General features: G+C 35.1%; 4 protein-coding genes, 1 long non-coding RNA gene and 1 pseudogene across 6 annotated transcripts; 2 read left to right on the top strand and 4 right to left on the bottom strand.

Annotated features, from left to right (window-relative positions):
* Nucleotides 1-4750: 4750 nt before the first annotated feature.
* On the top strand, nucleotides 4751-7256 carry LOC105127119 (uncharacterized). The gene is made up of 5 exons (XR_842553.1): nucleotides 4751-4890; nucleotides 5009-5112; nucleotides 6168-6232; nucleotides 6398-6500; nucleotides 6616-7256. It is a non-coding gene; the product is annotated as an uncharacterized LOC105127119 (long non-coding RNA).
* A 138-nt stretch (nucleotides 7257-7394) lies between these two features.
* LOC105127180 (putative CCR4-associated factor 1 homolog 8) lies at nucleotides 7395-8578 on the bottom strand. Its single transcript, XM_011028348.1, has one exon. The coding sequence runs from the start codon at nucleotides 8307-8309 to the stop codon at nucleotides 7395-7397; it is 915 nt and encodes a 304-aa protein (XP_011026650.1). The 5' UTR covers nucleotides 8310-8578.
* Nucleotides 8579-11294: 2716 nt separating this feature from the next.
* On the bottom strand, nucleotides 11295-12341 carry LOC105127117 (putative pentatricopeptide repeat-containing protein At3g15130; annotated as a pseudogene).
* A 64-nt stretch (nucleotides 12342-12405) lies between these two features.
* MEF21 (mitochondrial editing factor 21) lies at nucleotides 12406-14305 on the top strand. Its single transcript, XM_011028247.1, has one exon. It carries the CDS (start codon nucleotides 12425-12427, stop codon nucleotides 14066-14068), a length of 1644 nt encoding a protein of 547 aa, XP_011026549.1. The 5' UTR covers nucleotides 12406-12424; the 3' UTR covers nucleotides 14069-14305.
* Nucleotides 14306-14388: 83 nt separating this feature from the next.
* Nucleotides 14389-15752, bottom strand: LOC105127116 (uncharacterized). The gene is made up of 2 exons (XM_011028246.1): nucleotides 15569-15752; nucleotides 14389-15156 (listed from the first exon to the last, which is right to left on the bottom strand). Exons 1-2 carry the CDS (start codon nucleotides 15717-15719, stop codon nucleotides 14495-14497), a joined length of 813 nt encoding a protein of 270 aa, XP_011026548.1. The 5' UTR covers nucleotides 15720-15752; the 3' UTR covers nucleotides 14389-14494.
* A 2950-nt stretch (nucleotides 15753-18702) lies between these two features.
* Nucleotides 18703-23086, bottom strand: LOC105127115 (uncharacterized). 2 transcript variants are annotated; one of them, XM_011028243.1, is made up of 11 exons: nucleotides 22777-23086; nucleotides 22563-22673; nucleotides 21643-21729; nucleotides 21532-21569; nucleotides 21343-21424; nucleotides 20939-21045; nucleotides 20706-20865; nucleotides 20543-20635; nucleotides 20292-20412; nucleotides 19858-19900; nucleotides 18703-19653 (listed from the first exon to the last, which is right to left on the bottom strand). In XM_011028243.1, exons 1-11 carry the CDS (start codon nucleotides 22894-22896, stop codon nucleotides 19086-19088), a joined length of 1530 nt encoding a protein of 509 aa, XP_011026545.1. In that variant the 5' UTR covers nucleotides 22897-23086; the 3' UTR covers nucleotides 18703-19085. The 2 variants fall into 2 exon arrangements, with proteins under 2 accessions (XP_011026545.1, XP_011026547.1); XM_011028245.1 differs by lacking the exons at nucleotides 22563-22673; nucleotides 22777-23086 and adding an exon at nucleotides 21850-22478 and having other exon boundaries at nucleotides 21643-21787.
* Between the last annotated feature and the right edge of the window lie 940 nt (nucleotides 23087-24026).

Below are 24026 nucleotides of genomic sequence, written 5' to 3'. Positions count from 1 at the left end.
TTTTTAAAATATTGAAATAGAAATATATTAAATTACAGGACTAATTTATTTAACCCGTGTACATCTAAACATATTTTTTTTTTAAGAATGAATAAACATATTGTCACAACCATTCGCATCAAAATATCTATTTCTATTGGTTTTATCAATCACTTAATAGTTAAAAGATGAGAGATATTGTAGTGCTTAGAGAATAATTAATAATATCATAATAGTTATTTTTTATAATTTATTTTTAAAAAAATTAGAAATTAAAAAAAGAAGAGAAATTCTAGGTGAGTAAGATATTTTTATAATTTTTTATGGTCATCAATTTATTTATTTTTCTTGTGTTAGTATATTTTTTTTAAATGAATTGAATAATTAATTAAATAATTAGATTCATATTATTAAAACTTTTTTTCTTTGAGTAGGATTGTCGTCGTGAGAAATCATTTTGGCCCAAAGGGAGGCGAACCTTTGCAACCAAAAATCGGGCCTAGAAGCTTGTTGCCCGCCAGGAAAAGGTTGAAGCTAAAGCGACCATGGCAGAACTCCACCATGGCATCATCTCTTCAAGGCTAAAGTAGTCTTTGAACACTATTATAAGCCAGTCTCTCATATTTAAAGAACTATGATTGATCATTTTCGACTACCATCTTGCTATAATATCCTTTGTCTATTTACTCAAAATTACCTTTTTAGGCCATTTTAATTAGAATAATAGAAACCAAAAAGTAAGATTTTCAAATACTTTTCGTAGAAAAATATATATCAATAATATTTTTTTAAAATATATAATTTATTTGAAAATATAGTTACAGTTATTTTACACATAACTTTTCGTGTTAAAATATATTTTAATAATATTTTTTTTATTTTTTAAAAATTATTTTGACATTAGCATATCAAAATAATTTAAAAATATTAAAAATATATTAATTTAAAGTAAACAAAAAATAAAAAAATTATTATTTTTTAAAAATATTTTTGAAATGCATAAACAAAAAACCAAATGATTAATGAGAGTTGTCACTAAGGGACTAATTTATAATGTTTCAAAATAAAGGACTAAATTTGTAATTAACCCTAGACACTGCATAGTAACCTGCTCTTTAATCCATCGTCCCCTTGGTTCCATTCAAAGCATCTTCCGAAGAAAAGAAACTAATAGGGGTGGTAAACTTATTGTAGTATTGACATTGTAGATTATAACAGTAAAATTATCATATTAGAACAGTAAAATTATCATTTAACCTCTATCAACAAAACACAATTAGCATTGGAAAAATAGCTATAGAAGTCTTTTTGTTGTTTTTACATAATAAAATAAAACAATTAAAGCGCTGGTGGGCAATGTTATTTTTATTTAAATGTATAGTAAAATGATCACGATAATTATTTATTAAATTTTTGTTTTATCAATGGCTTTATTTTGTTTTTTGTCTTTTTTTTTTAATTTGTATTTATCAAGTCTTATCAAAATTAATTTAGTATTGAAACATATATAAAATATTAATTAATTTAAAAATATTATATGTACATGACAATCATGTAGACATACATAGGTGCTCCTGTGCTCTTCAAAAACAACTAGTATAACGTTTTTTTTTTTTTACAATCAAGCTATATTTTTTATGGTGGTATTTTAATCTTTATGTCATCACCTTTATTTCTAGGTAGCGTCTATGACAAAAAAAAAAATGTCAGGTTTTGCATCAATGATTTCTTTTCTCAATTTTTTCATTCATCCTTCTTTGTTTTAGAGTTTTCTTTTATATATTTTCAAAGGAGCTCTTTAATTTTTTTTTAGATTTAATCTCTAATTATTTTTTTATTTTAAATAATTTATAGGATTGGTTTTTCTTTTTGATTTAACTCTTCTTTGATTTTATTATCTTTAAGATTTAGTCCCTATTATTTTGATTGTTATTTTTTTTAATTATTATCTTGATTAAATTATATTTTTTATTGCATCTCTTAATATCTTATATCATTCTTTTAATTGAATAATGTTTTTAATTGTGTCTCTTAATATTTTATTTCATTTTATTTTATATAAGATTTGGCATTTATTTTCTTTAGTACTATTTATTTTGTTTTTAATATTTTTTATTGGATTTTTTTTTAATTTTCTCTTTTAATATTTTATTAATTAAGATTTTTTTAATTTTTTGAATCACAAATTTAAAAGATTGAACCATGTTTACTTAGATATTTTTTAAGATCTTTTTTTATAGATGAGTTTTTTTTTAAGATAATTTTCGCCACTTAAACTTATTATATTATGTTCTAACAATTTTTTATATAATTTTCACCACTTAAACTTCTTTTGTTTGGCGCAGGAAAACAAATTAGTTTGGCCCGCGGGCGTGCCAATCTAGTTCTCTCCTTAAATGAAGAATGATCTGATTTAACTATCTAGGTGGTGGTCAAATGATAAGGATTTGAGATTAAGAAGTTTGTTTCCTCTGTGGTCTCAAGTTCGAGTCCTTGGTTGCTCATATGATGGCCACTGGAGGCTTACATGATCGTTAACTTCAGGGCCCGTGGAATTAGTCATGATACATGCAAACTGATCCGAACATCCACGTTAATCTTAAAAAAAATGATCGCCTTAGTGGGGACCACAGTTTCTCAACCTTCTAAATCTATCAACTAACCAAAATTCGCCACCTATCGACTTCCCTTTTTAATAAGAAAAACCCGAGACCTCAGAAAAAGCGTTGAAACCACGCGACCGTCACAAGCATCCTAGATACTGGCAGATGCAAATCAATTGTTGTTTGGAGACTTTCTGCTTGTGATTTATGGTTTTAAAAGGGTTATTTTTTGATGGTCGTTGGCAATTAAATGATAATGGTGGAGGACGACTCATGATTATTTTCTTTACAGTATAGATTCAAGGAAAGGATTTCATATGGTGTTAAAGATTAATCCAGTGGATTAATTAGTTTGTTCATCTAACGTTAGAAATTAGCTTGTTTGTTCTCTGCATGTTTAAGTTGATCGATTTCTAGTTCAATAATTAATAAAACCAATCAGTCTGTTGAAACCGTTGTAAGAAAAACCTTGTGAAGTGTTGATATGTGTTGCCTTTCTAAGCGTAAAATGAGCCTAAGTTGGCCACTGTTAATTTCAAGAGATAGTTCAATAATTAATAAAACTCACTCCCCCAACCGTGCCAGAATTCCAAGTATGTGCCACTCTGTGACAGGTTTGCACAAGGAAGTTCCTGGTCCGGGACCTAGGAGCAGCGGTTGTTCTTGTAAGTCTGAAAGGTAAAACCCATGTCTAAGAACCATTCTTTGAATTTGGCAGGTCATCCTGCGCTAATTGGACGCCACCGACCATTTCCTGTCTCGCACCAAGCTGCAGGGGGGTGGCTACATCACATGCAGAAAGCAATGGACAGCACCCCGGATAATGACGATGACTTAGAAACCAAAATGATGATTTATTTCAGGCATGATTTTCACCAAATTGCTTTATTTTTAACGCTCATTGAATCCAGCTCATAGCTGTACTTGCCATTTATTTCCCTTTGCTTATCCGAGGGACTGTGTCTCCTCTTGTGGCTCTCCAGGCACACTGCATTCTTTCTTGTGGCTGGAGATGAATTCAAGAATCCAAATGGGCGTGTAGCTTGTCAGCATGGTTCCAGCATATGAGCTGTTGTGTAGAGAAAGGATTCATCGTGACAAAACAATGGGAGATAACAATCCTTCTCAAACTTCTTAAAGATATCTCGGTTGTTCGTAGGCAAAGCTTTCCTCCAGTATTGTCGATAAATTTTGAGATTTTCATGTTACTATTACTTGTGTTCTGATGAAGCCTGAAGTGAACAGACTTTACTGAGTGAGACTGTAATATAGAAACAGATACAACCATGAGCCAAGTTTTGATGTATTAGATACCTTTCAGCTCCTTAAATTCCTCTTGTGCGGTGGTGTAATTTGATTTGGTACATGGTAAGGGAAGAGCTTCTAGTTCAATACTTTCCACCAATCAAGTCTTCGTAGATCATCTTTTCTTGTAAAAAGAAGAGATATTTTTTATAAAATACATGCTAATTCTGCGTGATGATCTTACAGAATGTCTTTTGAAAGAATCCAATGGAAAAAATATAGATCGAAGAATTATTAATCTTATTTTATTCATCTTCCCACTATATTTTTTTTTTAATTTTTTTAATATTAAATTAATTAAGAATTCAACTTTATAATTTTTTTAATTTATTTTCTATGAAGTTCTAAGTCTTGTTAATTTTTTTTTTAAATTTATTGGGAATTGAATTATATAATTATTTATTTATTTTTTATAAGATTATATCAATGTTATAATTTAAATTACAAGTTTGACAAATTAATTTAAATTGGTTTAATTTTTTTTTAACCTTGAATATTTTATTTAAATTTTGTTCAATATAAAATTATTTAAAAATCAAATTTTATAGTTTATTTTATTTTTTATATATATATTATCACAATCTTGAGAATTTGATGGTCAAGTGAATTTGATATTTTTTTATTAAATAATTATCATATTGTAAGACATGAAATTTTTAAGGCTTTTTCAGAACATTTGACAGAATTATATTAAAAATTTAAAAGATAATTTATGTAAAGTGGGTTATATATATTTATTTAACATCAAAAAAATTAAGAAATAAATGACATGAATATAAATTATAAAAAATAAAAAAGTGAAGTGCGGTATAATTATTTTATATCAAAAAGTTAAGAAACAATTACACACACACACACAGTTCGTTTCAGCTCTTCCCTCTCTCTCTTCCTCTCATTCTCCTCACCAGCCGGCAGTAGACCAGCTGATGGCAGCCCGTCTTCACCCGCTCCAGCAGCCCGTCTTCACTCCCCTTTGTGCTTTGGATTTGTCAACTTCTAGCTAGTGAGTAACTTTCCAACACTCACATTTTAGTTTAATAATTATTGAATATTTTTGTTTATAATTGTAAAAATATCTCAGTTTACTTTTGATAAATCGACAATTTGTATGGATTGATTAGGGATTTCTCTTGTTTCTATGCATAAGAGGAGGGCGACTAGCAGAGAGAATAAAGCTTAAAGAAAGAAGATAATGTCTGAAGTTGTTCCTCTGTTGAGGCATCAGGTTAGGAATTTTTCTATAAAAGTTCAGCTCCCTGTTCAGGCATCAGGTTAGCAAAGCTCAACAATCAGGGATCCATAAGGATGATAAGAGCCACTGCATGCTTAGAAAGGGTTGCTTTTCTAAGAATTTTATTTGGGCCTGTTTAATTTCTGGCACATATAAATTAGTATGCGTGTGTGTGTGTGTGTTCTTATTGTTTGCAGTTGCTCACTTCGAATGATCATTTTTACAAGCATTCATTGTTCAAGTTGATGTAATCATACATGGACAGCTTCGATACATACACTGTGGGCAAAGATGGATCCATAATCTTAATTTGGTGATACGCCCTCTTTTCACTGCTAACTGATACATCCTTTCTTCACTGCTAATTGGTGCGCGCGCGCGCGCGTGTGCGCGTGTGTTTGCTTTTGGAATATAATGGAGCACCTTGTAGTTTTGTGAGGGGCAGAGAGAGGATGTCTGCTGCCTTTTGTGTCCGTATATTTGCTTCTTTTGTTTTTCAATTTTATTAGTAGGAAGGAATAACAAATTACTTTTAAAATTGAGATATCTCTTCCACTGTACAACATCTGTTGGCCCTTGCGTGGATAATTACCAATCAAGCAAAGGAACTCCTCTCTCATACATCTATCCCAACTTTTAGTTGTTTTTCAGGGGGTCATTGCTAGTTAGCAAGAGTAGGGATCGGAGATCCCCTTTCCATTTAGACAAGGTTCACCTTAGCTGTTGCACTTTGGGTTGTTCGCAGCTGTTTTACAGGTTTATGGTCTAGCAGCACATGCATATGATTGTTTCAGAATGGCCAAGATGATACCATAACTGGGATCACAGGCTTGTGCATCCTTATTGGAGCTCCATTTTAATCCATCAAAATGTGGTATAAAAAAGAAAACATGCTGTTGTTCAGGAAATTCACGTGATATGAGTCCTATTACACTTAATTTTTTAGTTTTATTTTGGAATTTCCTCCTTTAACTTGCTGTTTTGAGACACTAGCCGGAAAGACCTAACTGATAGCAAACTTTTTTTCTTTGCTCTTTATCAGGCAACAGGATTCCCTTACAGCAGAAATCAATATATTGTTGTTGATAAAGGATTTGTTCCACAAGACTTAAAGGTAACAAACCCTCTCCCCATCCTTGCATAAGTTTTTTTTTCATTGTCCTGTTTTATTTTTTCCTGAGCGCAACCTCACTATCTTTACAATTTATTCATACTCCTAGAAGCATGAATGTTTTTACAATTAAGCCAATCTGTCAGCTTCCTTTATGGATTTCTATAGAAATGGCAACTGATGGTCACAGACTACAAACACTGAAGGGCAATTTTGATCCCTCAAACTCTGTCTAATCTTTTCTCTACTTTCATTTGTTAACCAATCATAGGTAACTACTGCATTGTGCTGCCATTGCACATACCATCTCTTTCTCATAAGCCCTAAATATGGTGCCACCACATCATTATTGAAGCTCTTACATATTTCTTCCTGACCTTCGACAGGAGCTCTATTTATTTGATTGAAGTTTTAGTTGACTCTACAAACAAACCAGGCTTATTGATTCTGTTAAACCTTCCACTAAAAGGAGTTTTGGGGATCAAGTTGTAGCAAAAGAAATAGCTATTATGGAGCATTTTGGTGGCAAGGTTGGGGGGACCTAGGCATTTGGATGATGGTTCAGACGTGTATCTGGTCAGGGATTATTTTTAATAGTGAGTTGGTGTGTTACATGTGCTCTTTGTAGGATGATGCAGACGGTTGGAAGTGACCAACAAAGTTGTTGGGCTTATACAGTTGCACATCAACTGGGAAGTTCATACATGGAACTCTGCAGGATGAGGATTTGGAGGTCAACAAACAGGATTGCGATGCCAACGAGAACAGGGGTGCTGATGGCTTGGTGATAGGAGCCAACAACAAATAACTGACACGGTAAGCGACTGGTGGTAGCATAACAAAGCAGTTTGTCAGGAACCTTTCATGTTTTTAATTTGACTTGCCTCTTATTTGAATATTTATATATGTGATAAATGGGAAAGATACGGTCATCAACATGTGATGAAATCTATTCTCTTCTCTTATCCAGGTGCATTGCATTTAGACATTGAATTAGGTTTATTTAATAATCTAATAATTTCTTCAAGAATGAAATTGATAGAAGATAATCAAGGAAACAAAGAAATATATTTTCTTGAACAATCAAATCATAAATGTTCACATTTTGTAAGCATTTATCCAAATTGCAAACACCAAATTCTTACAAAAAAGATATCCTACAGAGCTACAAGACATGACTAAAAGTTGGAGCAGCTTGCATGAAACCACAGCAATGGGGAGGAATGCAACGCTGGAACGGTGCTGGAGGGCTGAAGTACGGAATAAAGCAGCGCCCATTGGTATTAGGCACAACAATCGGCTTGCAAATTCTAGATGAGATGCCATACAAACACCCCATGCAAAGAGTCTCATCAATTTTATATACCATCTTCATCTTTGTGTACACACGAGCCGTCAACAAAGAATCAGACCCTGCTTGATGTGCCCCACCAACTCTTTCCACGTTCAAGATTTTAGCAATGGCTGTCAAGCCTAACTCACCACCACGTAATCCCTGGCAAAAGCGAGCCATGTATTTGATATCCACCACATGACCGAACACAATACCAAGTAGGGACGTAAAACCAGGCACAGAATGGGGCAATGGCCTGTTTGTCACTGTCCTCAATGTGTGCGACAGATCATACAAGCCATGGAAGGTAACCCAACAAAGGTTTCGATGCTTAGCAACTACACGTGACAACAACTGTGAGAACATGTCGAAATCAATCCCAGCTCTTCTTAGCTTGTCAAAATCGATGCCATTGTCTTGCAAGAATTGTATAGACTGAGAGACAAACAAATCCTTCGACAGATCAAACCGCAAATTGAACTCCCAAGTGCCCCCGATTTTGCCACTTGCATCTGCAACGGTGATACCAAATTGGATTAACCTTAATGGATCAACATTATGCCTCAAATCCTCGTAACGAGTCAAGTCAGTGGCGTCTATCGGAGTGTTTCGAAAGAAACCAGGAAACTCTGTATCAAAAGAGACAACTGGAAATCTGAACAGGGCAGCGTCCAGTCTGAAAATCTCTCGCTGAAAATTCTGTCTCCACACCGCAGTGATCTGGGCGGCAGCACCAGAAGCAGCCATTCTTCTTTATTCACTCACGTTTCAAGATCTGAGAATTGATGTTTTTGTCAAGGAAGTGAAGAGTGAAAAATTAAGGCTTGTTGTCTTACATTTATCTTGAAGGAGTCCGAATGCATAGAGGATTGTTTCTTTTGACCGACTTATAACGGTCATTTTATTTTAGCGCGTTCCTTATTGATTTCGGATTTGTTTGGTAAACTACATTTTCATCCCTATAGATTCATAAATGATCAACCTCTACCTCTATACTTGAGATTTTCCGTTATTAATCCAGAAGTTTTGAAACTAAAACTTTCGATTTTGCTTGTTACTAAACTTGCCTATATTTTAGAGAATCTGATTGGTTTTATCAAGTCTCCCCGCTTTCATTGTTTCTTTTTTATTGTCTGTGTCCATATTATTTCAAAAAAGATTTTTTTTTTGAATTGTGTGTCCACTAAGCATGTGTATGTTACTGTGCGAGTCTATGTTCCTAAAATTAAAAAAATAAAATAAAATGATGTTAATCCTGTTTTAGGAGGGGGGATTTTTGTTCTTATTTTTTTAATATGATATTAAGAAATCCCAAAACACAATAGTTCTAAAATAACAGCAAAATAGGAGAAATCAAATATATTTATTTCTATGAAATATAAAATTTACTCTATTTCTATTATTTAATGTTATCATGTGTTTGTGATTTCAGGCTTTGGTAATAACATCACAAGAAGAAAATAATAATTAAAATACGTAAATGTTTCTTTTCTTCTTTTTTCTTAAATCGTGATTTTCATTTTTTTTCCTGTTCCTTTTAAGTATAAGCACAATAGGTCCCACAATAAATAGGGTATATACAACAGTGGAGCTGAGAAATATTTTGGAAGGGGATCTGGGCTGAATTGGTCTGAAGGAACAGTTCCTAGGGAAAGTATCAGAGCTGAGCTTGTTTTTAAACCTTTGTGTTTTTGTAGGATTTCATGACTGGGAATCTTGATATTAGATTATTGATGATCAGCACAGGATATGATATCTCAAAACACAGAAAACTCGAGATCTTCACTCACTGCATGATCTGTTAAAACATGATCCATCTGAACGTCCAACAGCTTGGCCAGCTCTCAGTCGTCAGTTCTTCAAGTATTCGAGTTAACTGCACTTCAAAGCAAATTTATGGTGAAGAGTCCATCTTTGAGGGTTATGATTTTGTTCATTGTATAAAGACGATGATTTGTCAAATCCAAAACTTGCTTCGGGAGAAAAAAGTGTACAGCAAAAAGTACTGTAGTGGGCTTGATTCTCTCCTTATTCTTTGCTTTGATAAAATGGTGTTGAAGAGCCTTCAAAACACTTTTCAATGTTTTAAGGCTACAAGTATTCACCGGATGCTGTTGCTCGCACACTGGAAGATTCCTTGCTCAACAGTGGAAGCTGGGGAGGGGAGAGGAGGCTAAGCCTCAAGAATTAAGGTTCCTATTTCACTTCATTCCACTTTGTAAGCTTGTTCATCTCTCCATAAAGTCTATTACGAATCCCATCCTCGTTCCCTCTCCTAGCTGCAAGGAGTTAATTTCACATAACCATTGTAGGAGGCAAGATGATTGTAATACAGAATCACTAGTAAACTCCGCGAGAGCATGGGTCTTCCCTGTGAAATTTATTTGCATCTCTCACCACAAATACCACTCTCAAGATCTTAGATAAACCTTTGATGAACTCATGACTATCCCTACAAACTCTCGGGTCAGCTTTCCTCCATCTTCAAAGGCCTTACCTCCAAACTCATCTTCAAAGCCTTCCCCTTCATCCTCTTCTCCATTTCCTTCAAGATATCATGTATTTTCTTTGTGAGGATGTGTATCATCTCTACCATAGAAAAGGCGAACCTCCTTGTTAATCTGTACCCAACCCGCGTCTTCCTTTAACTTCTTTGACATCACAAATCTATTATCCTTTCACATTCTTTCCAGTAGCATGCATCAACATAAATGCTGGACAGTACCCTCACATAATTAATAGGATATTCACTGTACTCTAACCTCAAAAGAATGTCCACCTACTTCTCTACCCAGTCCCACACCTTTTCATATCCTCTCACATTCTTTACAATAGTCTCTATATACTCTGCAAGCACAAACCAATGTCTTTCATGTGCCTACATGTGGCTTTTAAGGCGCCCAGCTCGGCCGAGAAGATCAACCATTCATGGTGTTGTTTTCTAGCTTTGATCCTATGGTCGTTCATGGCCTTGAAAAGTGATGGGATTGAATCTTGGCCCATAGGCCCACACAGGAGACAAGTTTGCAGCCCCTTACTTAACAAGCAGGCCTAAGGCCCAGTAAACTGCCCATAACCTCAGGTGGCAACATCCACACCCGGGTGACCTAACTATACACAATGGTATACCCAACCCATGGGAATGGGTGGGACCCATGCTTGGACGAGATACCCTCATCATTATTCTCATCATGTTGGATGGGTATATCCTCACAAGCCTTTTCCTCCAACCTTAACGACCTGGGTGTCAAGAGGGAGAGTGAGTTTGCTTTTGAGAGAGTTTTTATAATTATAACTTAAAAAATAAATTTTAAAAAAGTATAATTAAATATGGCTATCTGGATTTAAATATGTGTTTAATAAAATTATAATAAAGATTTAAAAAGTAATTAAAATTGTGTTATCCAAATTGAAAATAGAACTCTAATATATCTATAATAATCTCTCTCTTTTTTTTTTCCTTTTCTTTTCTTTCATGACATGTCAACTTCTCTTTCGAGCCATTAAATTTTAAATCTATCTCTTGACTATTAAATTTTTCATAAAATTTTAGGACAATTTATTTATATATTAATTACTTTTTGAATATTTAAACTGAGTTTTATTAATTTGTGTAGAAATGAAAAAAAGGCACTCCGTACTACATCATCGCGCAGTTCGTTGAAGCGACGAATTGCCTTTTTGCCAAAACCATGCTTTCCAAAGCCAGTGATCATAACTGTTCAAGAAATCACATTTCTAGCGGGCCCGGGAAAAGTCTCAATGCCTCATTTATCATTCCACACTTCAGATACCATGCTGAGATTTATGCGCCAGAGCAGATTTAATAGCATGTGCCTGCATTTGCTTGCCTTAGTGAACAAGCGGCAAACCTACTCATCATCATGCCTGACAGAGTAAACCCATCTACTTGAATGCCGCTCTCTATAAGCTGCCTAAACAAGTCCATGGAACTCTGCTAAGTTTCCTTCTAGGCATTACCATGAATGAGTAGCGTCCATGATATCACAACCTTCTCTTCAATACGACTATACATTCTCCTCGCCTCAAAAAACTTCCCACGTTTCACATATAGAACAACAAGAGCGCCAGCAATAGCAGTATTAGCAGAATACAAGAACCCACTAGCAATCAAGAGACCATGAGTTTGGTTTCCTTCCTTGATTGCACCAAGACAGTGCAAGCCTTCAATGTGCTTGCAAACGTAAATTCATCAAGGATTTCCCCACCTTCTTTCATTTTTTCGAAACAAAACTAGAGCTTTCTCATAAAATCCTGCAAGAGTATATCCTGCTATCACAGCATTCCAGCTTACAAGGTTCCTAATAAGCATGACTTCAAACATACGGGCGGCTTCAGTGGTTCTTCCATAGTTTGAGAACATGTAAGTGATAGAATTCCCTACCACATTCACCATATCAAATCCAGTTTTCACACGAATATCATGAGTTTGTCCTCCGATGTCAAAGCTATTCAACAAACCACGGGTTTTGAGAATCATCGAAAAGGTGAAATCATTCGGTGTCGCGCCCGAAAAGCCCATTTGGGAGAAGAGTAATAATGACTCTAGGGGGCTCTCAATATGTATGTGCCCACGCATAAGAGCTCTCCATTTCTTCCAAGCATTCTATCAAACACATCACAAGCATCATTCGCTATAATAAGATCATTGCTTATCGTCAAGTCGAACCCAAACCCCATTTTCACTAAAGCTCCGTGCACTTGCATTCCTTGATCAAGAAACAAACTTTCTTGAACAAAACCGCAAAAAGTTTACAAACTTCTGCCTCTCCTAGCACTGAAAGCAACCCTCTATTCATTGATTGCCAAATAGACGAAAGCTCCCTTCTTTACAGTCAACAATGGCAACAAGAATTGGTGCCTTGAAAATCAGAGAACTAGAGAATTTCTTTGTACCCATTTTGCAAAACTGCAAAAACATTGTAGAGTTGAAGAGCATCCATGCTCAAGTTATCAAGTACTCACTTTCGCAGAGCAGCTTCTTGGTGACAAAAATGGTAGATGTGTGTGATAAAACTAAGGATCTTGGATACGCCAGCTTGCTTTTTAAGCAACTGAAAGAACCAAATGGGTATTTATACAATGCAATGATAAGAGCTCACACACACAATAAAGTGTATACTTTGGCAATCTTGTTTTATAAGGAGATGCTAAGGCTAAAAGACCCGGAAAGTGAAAACCCAATTTTCCCAGACAGATTCACATTCCCTTTTGTTATTAAATCTTGTTCAGGGCTTGTATGTTATAATCTAGGTAAGCAAGTCCATGCCCACTTGTGCAAGTTTGGGCCAAAGTCTAATATCACTATGGAGAATGCTCTAATTGACATGTACACGAAGTGTGCTAGTTTGTTGGACGCACATAAGGTGTTTAATGGTATGGTTGAAAGAGATGCAATTTCGTGGAATAGTATTATTTCTGGGCATGTTGGGGTGGGTCAGATGAGAAAGGCAGGAGCTTTGTTTGATTTAATGCCTTACAGGACTATAGTATCTTGGACGGCGATGATTTCTGGTTACACGCGTCTCGGATCGTACGCCGATGCGTTGTATGTGTTTCGTCAAATGCAAATTGTGGGCGTTGAGCCTGATGAGATTAGTATTATTTCTGTTTTGCCAGCGTGTGCGCAGCTAGGAGCTCTTGAAGTTGGGAAATGGATACATATGTATTGTGACAGAAATGGGTTGTTGAGGAAGACATCTATATGTAATGCTCTTATGGAAATGTACTCAAAATGTGGTTGCATTGGTCAAGCTTGTCAATTGTTTGATCAAATGTCCAAAGGGGATGTGATTTCTTGGAGTACCATGATTGGAGGGCTTGCAAATCATGGGAAAGCTCGCGAAGCCATTGAATTGTTTAAAAGAATGAAGAAAGCAAAGATTGAACCAAATGGTATTACGTTTCTTGGTCTTCTATCAGCTTGTGGTCATGCTGGTTTTTGGAATGAGGGGTTAGCGTACTTCGATTCCATGAGTAGAGATTATCATATAGAGCCAGAGGTTGAGCATTATGGCTGCTTGGTCGATATTCTTGGACGTGCAGGGCGCCTTAGTCATGCTCTTGACGTTATAGAGAAGATGCCTATGAAGCCTGATTCGAAGATATGGGGTTCATTATTAAGTTCTTGCAGGACTCATTGTAATCTTGATATTGCTATTATTGCAATGGAACACCTTGAAGAGCTTGAACCAGATGATACAGGAAATTATGTTTTGCTTTCCAATATATATGCAGATCTTGGCAAGTGGGATGGTGTGTCAAGGATGAGAAAGCTTATCAAAAGTAAGAGCGTGAAGAAAACACCAGGGTCTAGTTTGATTGACATCAACAATGTGGTTCAAGAATTTGTATCATGGGATGATTCGAAGCCGTTTTCGAGAGACATTTTCTGGTTGCTAGAATTGCTGACTTCCCATCAGGACACAACTGATCCTCATTTAATTGAAATAATGCTTGCGGATGGGAGTGAATGTCTGGGTTAACACAAAAACCTCCAATGGGAAACGTCCACGTAGCTGCAGTTTAGAATTGGTGCTGGACAAAGAACAGTTCCTTGGCAAGAAGAAGCTCTCGATCTCATACATAAAATTCATGATCCCATCCAAAGAACAACTGGGATTCATGAAGTTTATGGCATCTTGCAGGATCAGAGCACGCAGCTTGATGGGAATCTTTTCTTCTGGTGAACGGTTTCATCTGGAAGCCTTTTGAATTCGTATGATTGACAAACTCGAATATTCATTGATTGATTTCAAAGGTGTAAGTGCAACGTCTTTGTACACAGAGAGATGTAGTGAGTGCAGAAAATAAAATCATCATAAATTTATTCAGAAACCAAAGGTTGTTCCAGAAAGAATGAACTGATACATGTTAAGAGAAATAACATATTTGATCAAGTAGCTAAATTACTAGACCAAGGCAAGGCCGCAAATGATTATTACGGCATATACGCTGCAATCCATAAATGCTGCATCCATGGCCCTTTGAATCACCAAACCTACCTCCATCACGTTACCTGCTTGTTCAATCCAATCAGAACCATCAGATGAAGGAATCTTGTTTTCTGCATCTACAGCCCTTTCAAAATCTCTTTGATTGTTGAAGAGAAGCGGCACTAACACAAGGGTTAAATTGGTTAACAAAAGTAGATAAAGAGGCCTAAAACCAATAATGCTCCTCACAAAGTTGCTGCCCAGTAGAGGAAATCCTAAATACGATGAGACAACCAAAAAGCCTACAACTACAGAACTAAGAAGTCGGGATTTCTCTGATGCTGCGATGGCGGCGCTTATTTGATTTGGAGTCACAAAACTACTTATATGTGGTCGTCGTTTTATCTTTTGCTCTGTTCCTGAAGATGACCTGGTCGATTTCTGAACCGTGGATGCGGCCAAAGATGATTCTACTTTGCTGCTTGTTTCCACAGAAGGAGCTAATGATGCTCCCACACCTGTCTCAAATCCACGTAAAGATGTTTCCACAGTGCTTCCATCGCTTCCAGAAGCAATGGTGGTGGGCTCACTATTCACCAACGTAGAATCAGAAACTCCATCTTTCCCGTCAGGAGAAACTGCAACAAAAATCAAGTTTCGAAATTTAGAATCCTGAATAATCTATAGATATAAAAGCACGATAACCTTTTAAATTCTTCATAATCCTAAGCCGTAGATCCCTAAAGTAACACAGATTACATTCATTGTCTGCAGCAGCACCTAAACCTTACCTTTCAAAACACAGCCTTACCCGTAGATCCCTAAAGTAACTGTTAAACAGATTACATTCATTGTCTAGCAGCAGCAACTAAACCTTACCTTTCAAAACACAGCCTTCAGGCAATGTTTAAACTATGATAGAATGATCAAGAAAGCATCAAAACAAACACAGCCCTACCGCTTTTGTAGGCTCTCAGAATCTACTAATAAAACAATGGGGCAATTAGATTTGACAAGTGATATGAGACCGAGAGAGAGGGAGCACCGTACCGGTGATTTCATCCGAGATACGAGGAAGTGAGTCCTCGGAAATCAACTTTTGGGATGGGATGGCTTGGATCTGACCGGTGATGAGGGCTAAACGGTCAGATCCTCTATCAACGATCTTTCTCCTTCTGGCTTCTCTAGTTGTGGATGCCATTAGTCGCCGTCCTGTAAGGCTTAATGGATTCGATTTGATTTATATATATATATATATTTTTTTTTTAATGGATTCGCTTTGATTTATATTTATATATATTTTTTTTTTCTCTTCATGTATTGGTTGCTTGGACGGGATTGTTTGGGCTAGGATGGGTTGGGCTAAATAATGTTTAGGTTGGGTTGGTATGTTCTGGGCCGGGTTGAATGAAGAAATCTTTTTCCTATATTGGGCCTTCTAATTTTAGGTCTTTGTGCCGTAAAAATCTTGCTACGTATTGTTGGACTGCGAGAATTTTTGGGTTGTGATTTTTGTTTTTAAAGATTTGGAAATAATATTTTTTTTGTTTGATTAAAAATCGGATATAATACCATAAAGTCTTTAATAATTTCTTGCATAATGGACAATGGAGATACACATTTCGAAGATACTAAAAAAATGTTAGGGTTTGGTATTTCTTTTGGAGTTTGTTTTGATTTTTAAAGTATTTTTCATTTGAAAAATATTAAAATATTTTTGATATTTTTTAAAATTTATATTTATTAAAGCACGTTGAAACAATCCAAAAAAATTAATTTTAAAATGTTTTTTGGAAAATATCTAGATATTTTTTTTATATTTTTTAAAATTTATTTTTGATATCGGCACATTAAAAAAATTCAAAAACATTAAAAAAATTGATTTTTAATTTTTTTTGTAAAATATCTAAATATTTTTTTATATTTTTTAAAATTTATTTTTGATATCAGCATATTAAAATAATCTAAAAAAAATTAAATTTTAACAAAAAACAAGTTGAAAGTCACTCTTAAAAAATATGTTCATCTGTAAAGATGCTATTTTATTCTCTGAGATAATGCTTTTTAGGAAAAATTTGAAACTAGATTGGTTTTTATTACATCAAGTAATTTTTTTATTTTAGAATTAAAAATATTCTGTGTATACACTATTAGTTTTATGAGATTTAATTAATTCAGAGATTTATTTTTATTTCATGAAGAATTTTAGTGCAATATGTTAATTTACCAATTTAATTACATATGTTCTGATTGTGAAGCATCATATTAACATAGAAATAGTCATTATTTATATTTATATGTTTATTTTTTACGCAGTTGTAACTTGGACATGAAATACATAATTATTAAGTAATGGCCTGTTTAGAATCAAATAATGTATAGAATTCACTTTAATTTCATTATTTGAATTGAAATAATAATCTGTCCTAATTTTTAATTTTAAAATAAAATATTAAATTGTAGAATTAAATACAATCATGTAAATTAAGAATCTTAACTAATCTCCTCCTTATTTAAAAAACAAAAAATTTTACAATTATTCTTATATTTATTTTGCCATTAATTCCTTATTAAATGTTAGTGGTGGAATTAACCGTTTCAAATGTTCAGTTTCATATCCAAAACGCTCCCCCAAATTAGTTTTACATTAAATTAAATGGTTCAAATACATTAAACTACATGAACTGCTGCTGTTCCATGTCTGTCTTCGTATGAGCAAAGAAAAACTCTCAGACTGATACAATTTCCCCCTGCAAACTCTGTTTCCTTGCTCCTTAAACGCCCTTGTTTTGTTCCCCTAAAGTCCCCAACTTTCTCTATGTGAATTCACACTTCCATTGCTCTCTGCTCCAGATTTCTGTATCAAGATTTAATCTTTCTCTCTCTAGAGATCATGGAGAAAGTAGTGAAGGCACAGGGAGTGAAGAAACTGAAGCCATCGAGCTTATTCTCTTTCAAGTCTATGAATGATATGTTTATTTGGTAACTTCCTCTCTGCCTGTCCTTTAAAGAAAATTGAGTTTTCAGCTGTATGGATAGGAGAACAGAACTTAGATTTGAATTATTGTAGTTGATTGCGAATTGGATTTGGGTTTTGATCATTTTAGAGGGAAGAAGAGACGGAAAAGAAGAGACAAGAAAATAAAATTTCCCTGTAGACGCGTTATTATTATGGCTGAAAACATTGAGACATGGAATATAAGCTCGTCAGATCCATATTCATATGAACTTCCTTCGGCAATTTCTGCTCCCAAAGTCAAAGATTTATGGTGGACTGGAGATCCTGTAGATCTGAGTTATTTGAATCCAGGCATGCTGTCACTAGTGAAGGCAAGTTTTTAATAATAAGCCTTCCTTGTCAGCATGAAAGCGAGGAATCTGCCCGTCGGCGCAAGCATTTGAAGAGTTCAATAAATTGTGCTGCTAGATTCCTTCAATGTCTAAGTGAAGCCATGAGGATACTGGCTTATTGAGGTTCTTCCTGATATCATTCGTTCCCGTTTCTGTTTTGTTTTTTTCGATGACCGTAGGCTTTTTGATGCCGCAGACTTTCTTTATGCAAAAAGACTTTCCAATGGTTTTCAAGAAGCTACACCACTTGGTTCTGCTAATCAGTGGTTCATTTAGAACAATAAGATTGTGACCAGAAATCCTATAAACTCTCTGATCCATACGTTAGTTTTAAGCACTCTTAATCCAGACGTCTGTTTTCCACTTGGTAACACACATTTTTGGGCTTTAATCTGACAGACGTCAGCCAGGATTTTAAAAAAGTAAAGACAAACAGTGCAGGCTGGCTCAATGGTGCATGCAGAATGCTGGGAGGAGAAGATTATTTTCAAGATTTTATTTTAACTTTAAGCAGATATTTGACACTGTATTCTTCTCTTGGAAACCTCTGATGCATGCATCATGTACATTCCCGAAGTAAAATTTAAGTATATTCTTTGCAATGAGGAAGGGTGTTTTTTTTAAAAAAAAGGTTCATTGGAAGGTCAATTTGACCTTTCGGCCGTACAATGGAGGCAAACTTTCCTTCCATAACCCCTCTCAATTAAGAGCCAATTTACATCACTGCAAAGAGAAACTATCCCTACGAGGAGCGGAACGAGCGCGTTCAAGATATGTTGGGTACCCTGTCAAAAAGAGCTCTGCGATGATTGTATCAATTTGAAGCCAGGAAATTAGCGAAATCCCATGTTTCCAATTTATCGGACAACCACTTTTACAAGCCGTTAATAAATTAATTATACATATGATCCTTCCATGCTAGGGAGGAATTCCATTTAAACAGAGTAAACAAAAGATGTAAATCCGCCGGTGCCTACTTAGTGGTAGCTTTACAACTCTGTACAGGACATACTTTATCTCTATAAATCCTAACAAAACAGGATCTCAGAAAGCACAGGGCAGGAGGTGCAGATTAGAGTTTGGATTCCTAGACGGAATACAGGGATTGGCACATTTTCAAAACTTGCTGTTAACATGCACTGCCTTCAAGACATGTTTCTGCAACGATATCTCCTCCCAGCAAAATTCTCAAGGGTAATCACTTGCACAAACTGGTTTACAAACTGTCACTCACACCTTCAGAATTACAAACTGGAGACAAATCTTCATGTCCAGATATCTCGCTGTTGGTATGTTTTGACGAAGTTTCATCATCTGATTCAAGCACATTAATAGAGTCAAGGGCAGAGTTACGCATGGGTCTTTGCCTCAACCTATTCTTTGTGCCAAAGTTTCCAGCTTCCACAACAGGATGGCTTGCAACTCCAGCAAGTCTTGAACTCCAACGAGAACCAAACTTCCGAGCAATGTTCTTGCCACCAAAAGTTTCATTTTCTTCAACAGATTTGCCAGATCTACTCCTGTTATTATAATCCATTTTGTCATCATAATCATCATCGCTGTCATCATCATCATTTTCTGCTTCATCAAGCTTGCCACTTTCTTCACTATCCGAGAAGTTTCCCTTTTCAATATTACCTTTGGAGTCTGCACTCATGTCTGAATCACCTTTTTCACCAAGACTTTCTGTTGAATTTAAGCCCATGTTTGAACCCCCATTAGAAGCAATTCCCTGCTTAACATGTTTCCTGTCATTGCTCTCCTCTTCAATTGTGTTCCTTTTCCTGGATAATAAATTGAAGTAAGCAACTAGAAAAGGTTATGTATTGTATTCTCAATAAGAGGGACAAATTGCATTCAAGATATTAAAGAACTTCAAAACAGCATTAGCAAAGAATTTTGTTGGTACATTCAGAATATAGAAATGCAGTTCACGAAGCAACAACAACAAAAGTATATTTCATGTAGGGATAACAGCCAACTCTTACTTTGTTATTTTTATAGCCTCATCAATCGCACGGTCATAATCATCTGCACATTGGATCCCAAATCAAAAGGTTAATTGGAAGTAATGCTCAAGTACAACCAAGGTTCTTGGATCAAAAAAATGTTTGAAACAAGCAAGAAACTATGGTAAATTGAAACCAAAAAACAAAGAAAAATATCAGTTGGCTTGTGACATTTAGTGCATGACTTTTTTCTCCATCTTATTCGGAATTTGAGATCCAATAGAAGTTTAGTAATGCACTTGACCACAGGGAGGCAGTTATAATTCCAAATATCTTCTGTTGGTCTGTATGATTATTTGATATTTGATGTCATTCAGCAAGACAATGAAAATGAAGCAAAAAAACCAACAAATATTGATTATATGCCCCACAAGCAGGCCATAGAATGAAAACAGATGAGATACACATCATACCAAATGTATAACTGATAGGTCTGCGACTGCGGCAGGAACGAGTAATCCCAGCAGTGTAGGATCTAAAACTGTTCAGGAGTTCTTCTTGCCTTTCTTTTTGTTTGAGGGCCCTATCTTTCTTCTATTGAGTACAGTGACAATGAACAGATTACTTATCATCAACATGAAAGATTAATAAACTAGCACGTGATAAAACTGTGACAACACCCACACTATTAAGACATGATTATAAAAGAAATACATAAGCATACCTTCTGAAATTTTTGAATAATAGGCAGGACATCAGTTTCAATAGTCTTGCCAGCTGCAACATATGCCACAACTTTGCTAGAAGAGAGTTCATTCTGCCATTACCAGCAAGAAACAAAGTCACTAAAATTTCCAGCAGTTGAATAAGAAGAATGCTAAACTTACCACAACTTTCTGAAATCCCTCGAGATTGGTTGCAAGTATTTCCCATTGCAAGCAAGTAGCTGGCAGATTTTTTGATGCTTTACCCTTCATTCTATTATTAGCCCTGGTCTTGTTTACTTCCTTGTATAATCTATGGCCAATGGTAGAACTTCCATCATACCTGTACGTACAATTAATATTATCAACATTCACACAGCAAATTAAATGAAATTCAGAGCATGCACAAGAATTACCAGTAAGAGATTGCAGTTCCATCTCCCCCAACCTTATCTTTCCGGAAATAAGAAATTTCAGTTCCATCTTTCAAGGAAGTATTAACATATGATGCAATATCATCTTGCTGTAAACAGGGTGAATGGGTTACACCAAATTAACAAGGAAACACGGAAAAACTACAACATCTCATTCATCTTAAATATATCCACCAGGATAGAGAACGTGATTTTCCCCAAATACACATGATCCCTAAGCCTTAAACAAACCAAGCATGCACAAAATAAAAATACTCTCAAAAACAAACAAATGCAAAAGTACCAATCAGAAATACAATTATCTAGAACATCATCCAGTTAAAAACAAGATAAAGAACTTCTGACATTTGAGATAAATGTTGAATCAGAAAGGCAAGGCATATTACTTCAGCTCTGATTTCACAGAGTGCTTTCAAAATCAGCAATCTATTAGTTGGATCTAGTTCCTTGTATTCAGATATCTCCTCTCTGCACATGCCACAGTAGCAAATGATCTGAGTTATTCTAAATGAAAAATGAAAAATGAAAACTTATCTTTTAGGAAATGGCATGAGACAAATCATTGGTGGTTTTACCCTTTGCCTTCCTTCAGTGGTAACTCACCTTCAGCAACCTGTAACAAGCAGTGCAAATTTCAAATTCTATGAAAATCCTCACTACACAGTTGAAAGTTGAAAGTTGCTTACCCATGGCCACCACGTGGCTAGTTTCTTACAAAGTGCAGTCACCCATGCATCAGATGCTTTCAGTTTTTTACTCACAGGTGGTATCCCCTGTTGAAAATTCCACATTCATAAAAACTTGTAAGGATATTATCCACTTGGAAAAATTGAAGAACATTGAACAAAGAACTACATGAGGGCAATTGAAGAACATTGAACAAGAACTACATCTCCAAGGGAATTGAAGAACATTGAACAAGAACTACATGAGGGCAAAGCTATTCCTTCTCGCTTTGCAAAGTGTTATACACACAAACTAACAACACTGATCCCTTCGCAGAAGGTCCACAGCCATTGGATTTTTCGTCTCCGCAGGGACCCGAAGGTGAGTCCCACGCATCCACTGGCGCTGCATCCGTTCAAGTAGGAGTGGTTCCATGTGACTACTTTCATGTCATATAGCATTATTCTCTCGCTTTCTACAGCATCTTATATGAATCAATTACCCTTCATAACATCCATACGGATGATTTTCAACTCTAAAAATCAGTACAGCTTCCTCGATGCATCAAATCCAGTAATACAAGAAAACACAACACACATCATTTAAATCAAAAATAACAACGCATGAAAAACAAACTTTCGACGGGAGAAAAAAAATAATCATGGCCATCAAATTTGTGAGCCCCCACATGCAGGTTCCACAAAGCAAGAGCTGTGGTTATCTCTTGTCGCGATCCGTGTCTTTGATTTCCACCTATTTCTTAAAATATACATCATGATAAGCATTTATAACCCCAGATAATTACTTCAGTGATTTTATTTCAATGAAAGAAGCCTTACAATTGTTTTATATATAATAATAACTGCATTCATGAAAAAACAAAGCAAGCATAGATAAATAAAATATCCGGGGGAAGAAAGTGGGGGGGGGGGGGGGGGACCTTTAATAGCTTAACGTGAAGCTGAGCAAGTGATTTATTAGGCTTCACAAGACCACTCTCAATCTCCTCTGCTGTTAACTTCAAATCAACCCCAAGAACTGGCTCAAATATCTGTAAAGAAAACCCCAATTTCAAATTTTTAAATAAAATTTATACACGAACTTAATTTAAAAAAGATTTAAAAAAGAAGAAGAAGAAGGATTGTTGATTTTACGCTCAAAAAATTAAGAATCGAAGCGAGTTCCCAGCGGCCACGAATCTTGTCGATTTCCGATTCGAAATAGGGATCGTCGTTCAAAACGACAACGTCTTTTGCCTTCTCGCCATGGATCATTTTGCAGAGAGAATGTTATGGGGAGGGGATTGGCAGAGAGAGGGGATGGGAAGGGGGTAATATTTTGGGGATTTGTTTCCCGCCTAAATGAATTTTACTGGCCTGACCTGTCAACTGTAAGGATCGTGGTTGGGTTACTTTACCTTTTCTAGGGTTATTGATTAGTTAATTTCAGGCCATCTCTTTTTGGACTGGGACGACTCCCTTTTTGTAAGGCGCGGCGTTGTTGTTGCTTTGCAGCTAAACGCAATCGTTTTGGACTTTTGCTTTTATACCACCCTTGTTTGTGTTGAAAATCGCGAGTAACCAGCGTGCAGACTAATTTTATTAATCTTAATTGAATATATATATTCAATTATTTATTTTGTGTGTGGATATAATAAGAAAATTATAATATATGCATATTTATATATATATATATATTAAATATAATCCAGTATTTCAAATCATTTTTAATCAATTCTAGACTTTTATTAAAAAGATATCATTGAACTTTAATATCTGATTAGTACTTAAAAATATATTTAATTTAATATTTGATTAGTATTTAAAAGTATATTTTTATTAAAATTTTATATCATCATTTTACACTTGAAGTATCAATAACTCCTTAACTAGAGCATGTTTTATAATAACAAGTTTGATAATATAAGATACCTTTAATTTATGGTAAATACTCATTTTAAATGCACGTATTTTCACAATTCAAAGGATTAATTGTTGTAATTAACTATTGGAAGTGAAAAGACAAAGAAAAAAAATAAGCTTACGAAGAAGATGCTAATTCACTTCAAATTTAAATACTGTTCAGTCATCGGATCATATGTAGAGCTGTAAATCTTAGATTTCATATAATTTATATGGCTGAAATGATAAGAAATAGACCTATAACTTTCATGGATATGGAAAAACCTAAATTTGCCATTTTCAAATTCAAAGTTTGGTTATAAAAGAGAAGTCTGAATCTGTCTTGCAATCCAGCCCAAACACTACTCAGATTTTTATCCATAACTGGAGTTCTAGAAGTCCAAATGATATGAAATTTGATGGGTCAAAGGAAAAGATAATTTGCAACAACTTTCATAAAAGGACCAGCTCAATTTCGGATGGTAGAAATGAGATTTCATCCA

This window comes from Populus euphratica, unplaced genomic scaffold (genome assembly GCF_000495115.2).
Source record: "Populus euphratica unplaced genomic scaffold, PopEup_1.0 scaffold50.1, whole genome shotgun sequence".
Classification (NCBI taxonomy): domain Eukaryota; kingdom Viridiplantae; phylum Streptophyta; class Magnoliopsida; order Malpighiales; family Salicaceae; genus Populus; species Populus euphratica.
Note: the sequence above shows the minus strand (reverse complement) of the source record. Positions and strands in the feature narration are given on the sequence as shown.

Bases quoted from the DNA above. Each gene is read 5' to 3' on its own strand.
- LOC105127116 (XM_011028246.1), bottom strand. From the start codon at position 15,719: ATGGCATCCACAACTAGAGAAGCCAGAAGGAGAAAGATCGTTGATAGA. The intron at 15,157-15,568 runs GTACGGTGCTCC...TTTTTGTTGCAG, and splicing joins TATCTCGGATGAAATCACCG to TTTCTCCTGACGGGAAAGAT.
- LOC105127115 (XM_011028243.1), bottom strand. From the start codon at position 22,896: ATGATCCATGGCGAGAAGGCAAAAGACGTTGTCGTTTTGAACGACGAT. The intron at 20,636-20,705 runs GTAAGTTTAGCA...TGGTAATGGCAG, and splicing joins AGGGATTTCAGAAAGTTGTG to AATGAACTCTCTTCTAGCAA. The intron at 19,901-20,291 runs GTATGATGTGTA...TCCAATGTGCAG, and splicing joins ACCTATCAGTTATACATTTG to ATGATTATGACCGTGCGATT.
- LOC105127180 (XM_011028348.1), bottom strand. From the start codon at position 8,309: ATGGCTGCTTCTGGTGCTGCCGCCCAGATCACTGCGGTGTGGAGACAG.
- MEF21 (XM_011028247.1), top strand. From the start codon at position 12,425: ATGGCAACAAGAATTGGTGCCTTGAAAATCAGAGAACTAGAGAATTTC.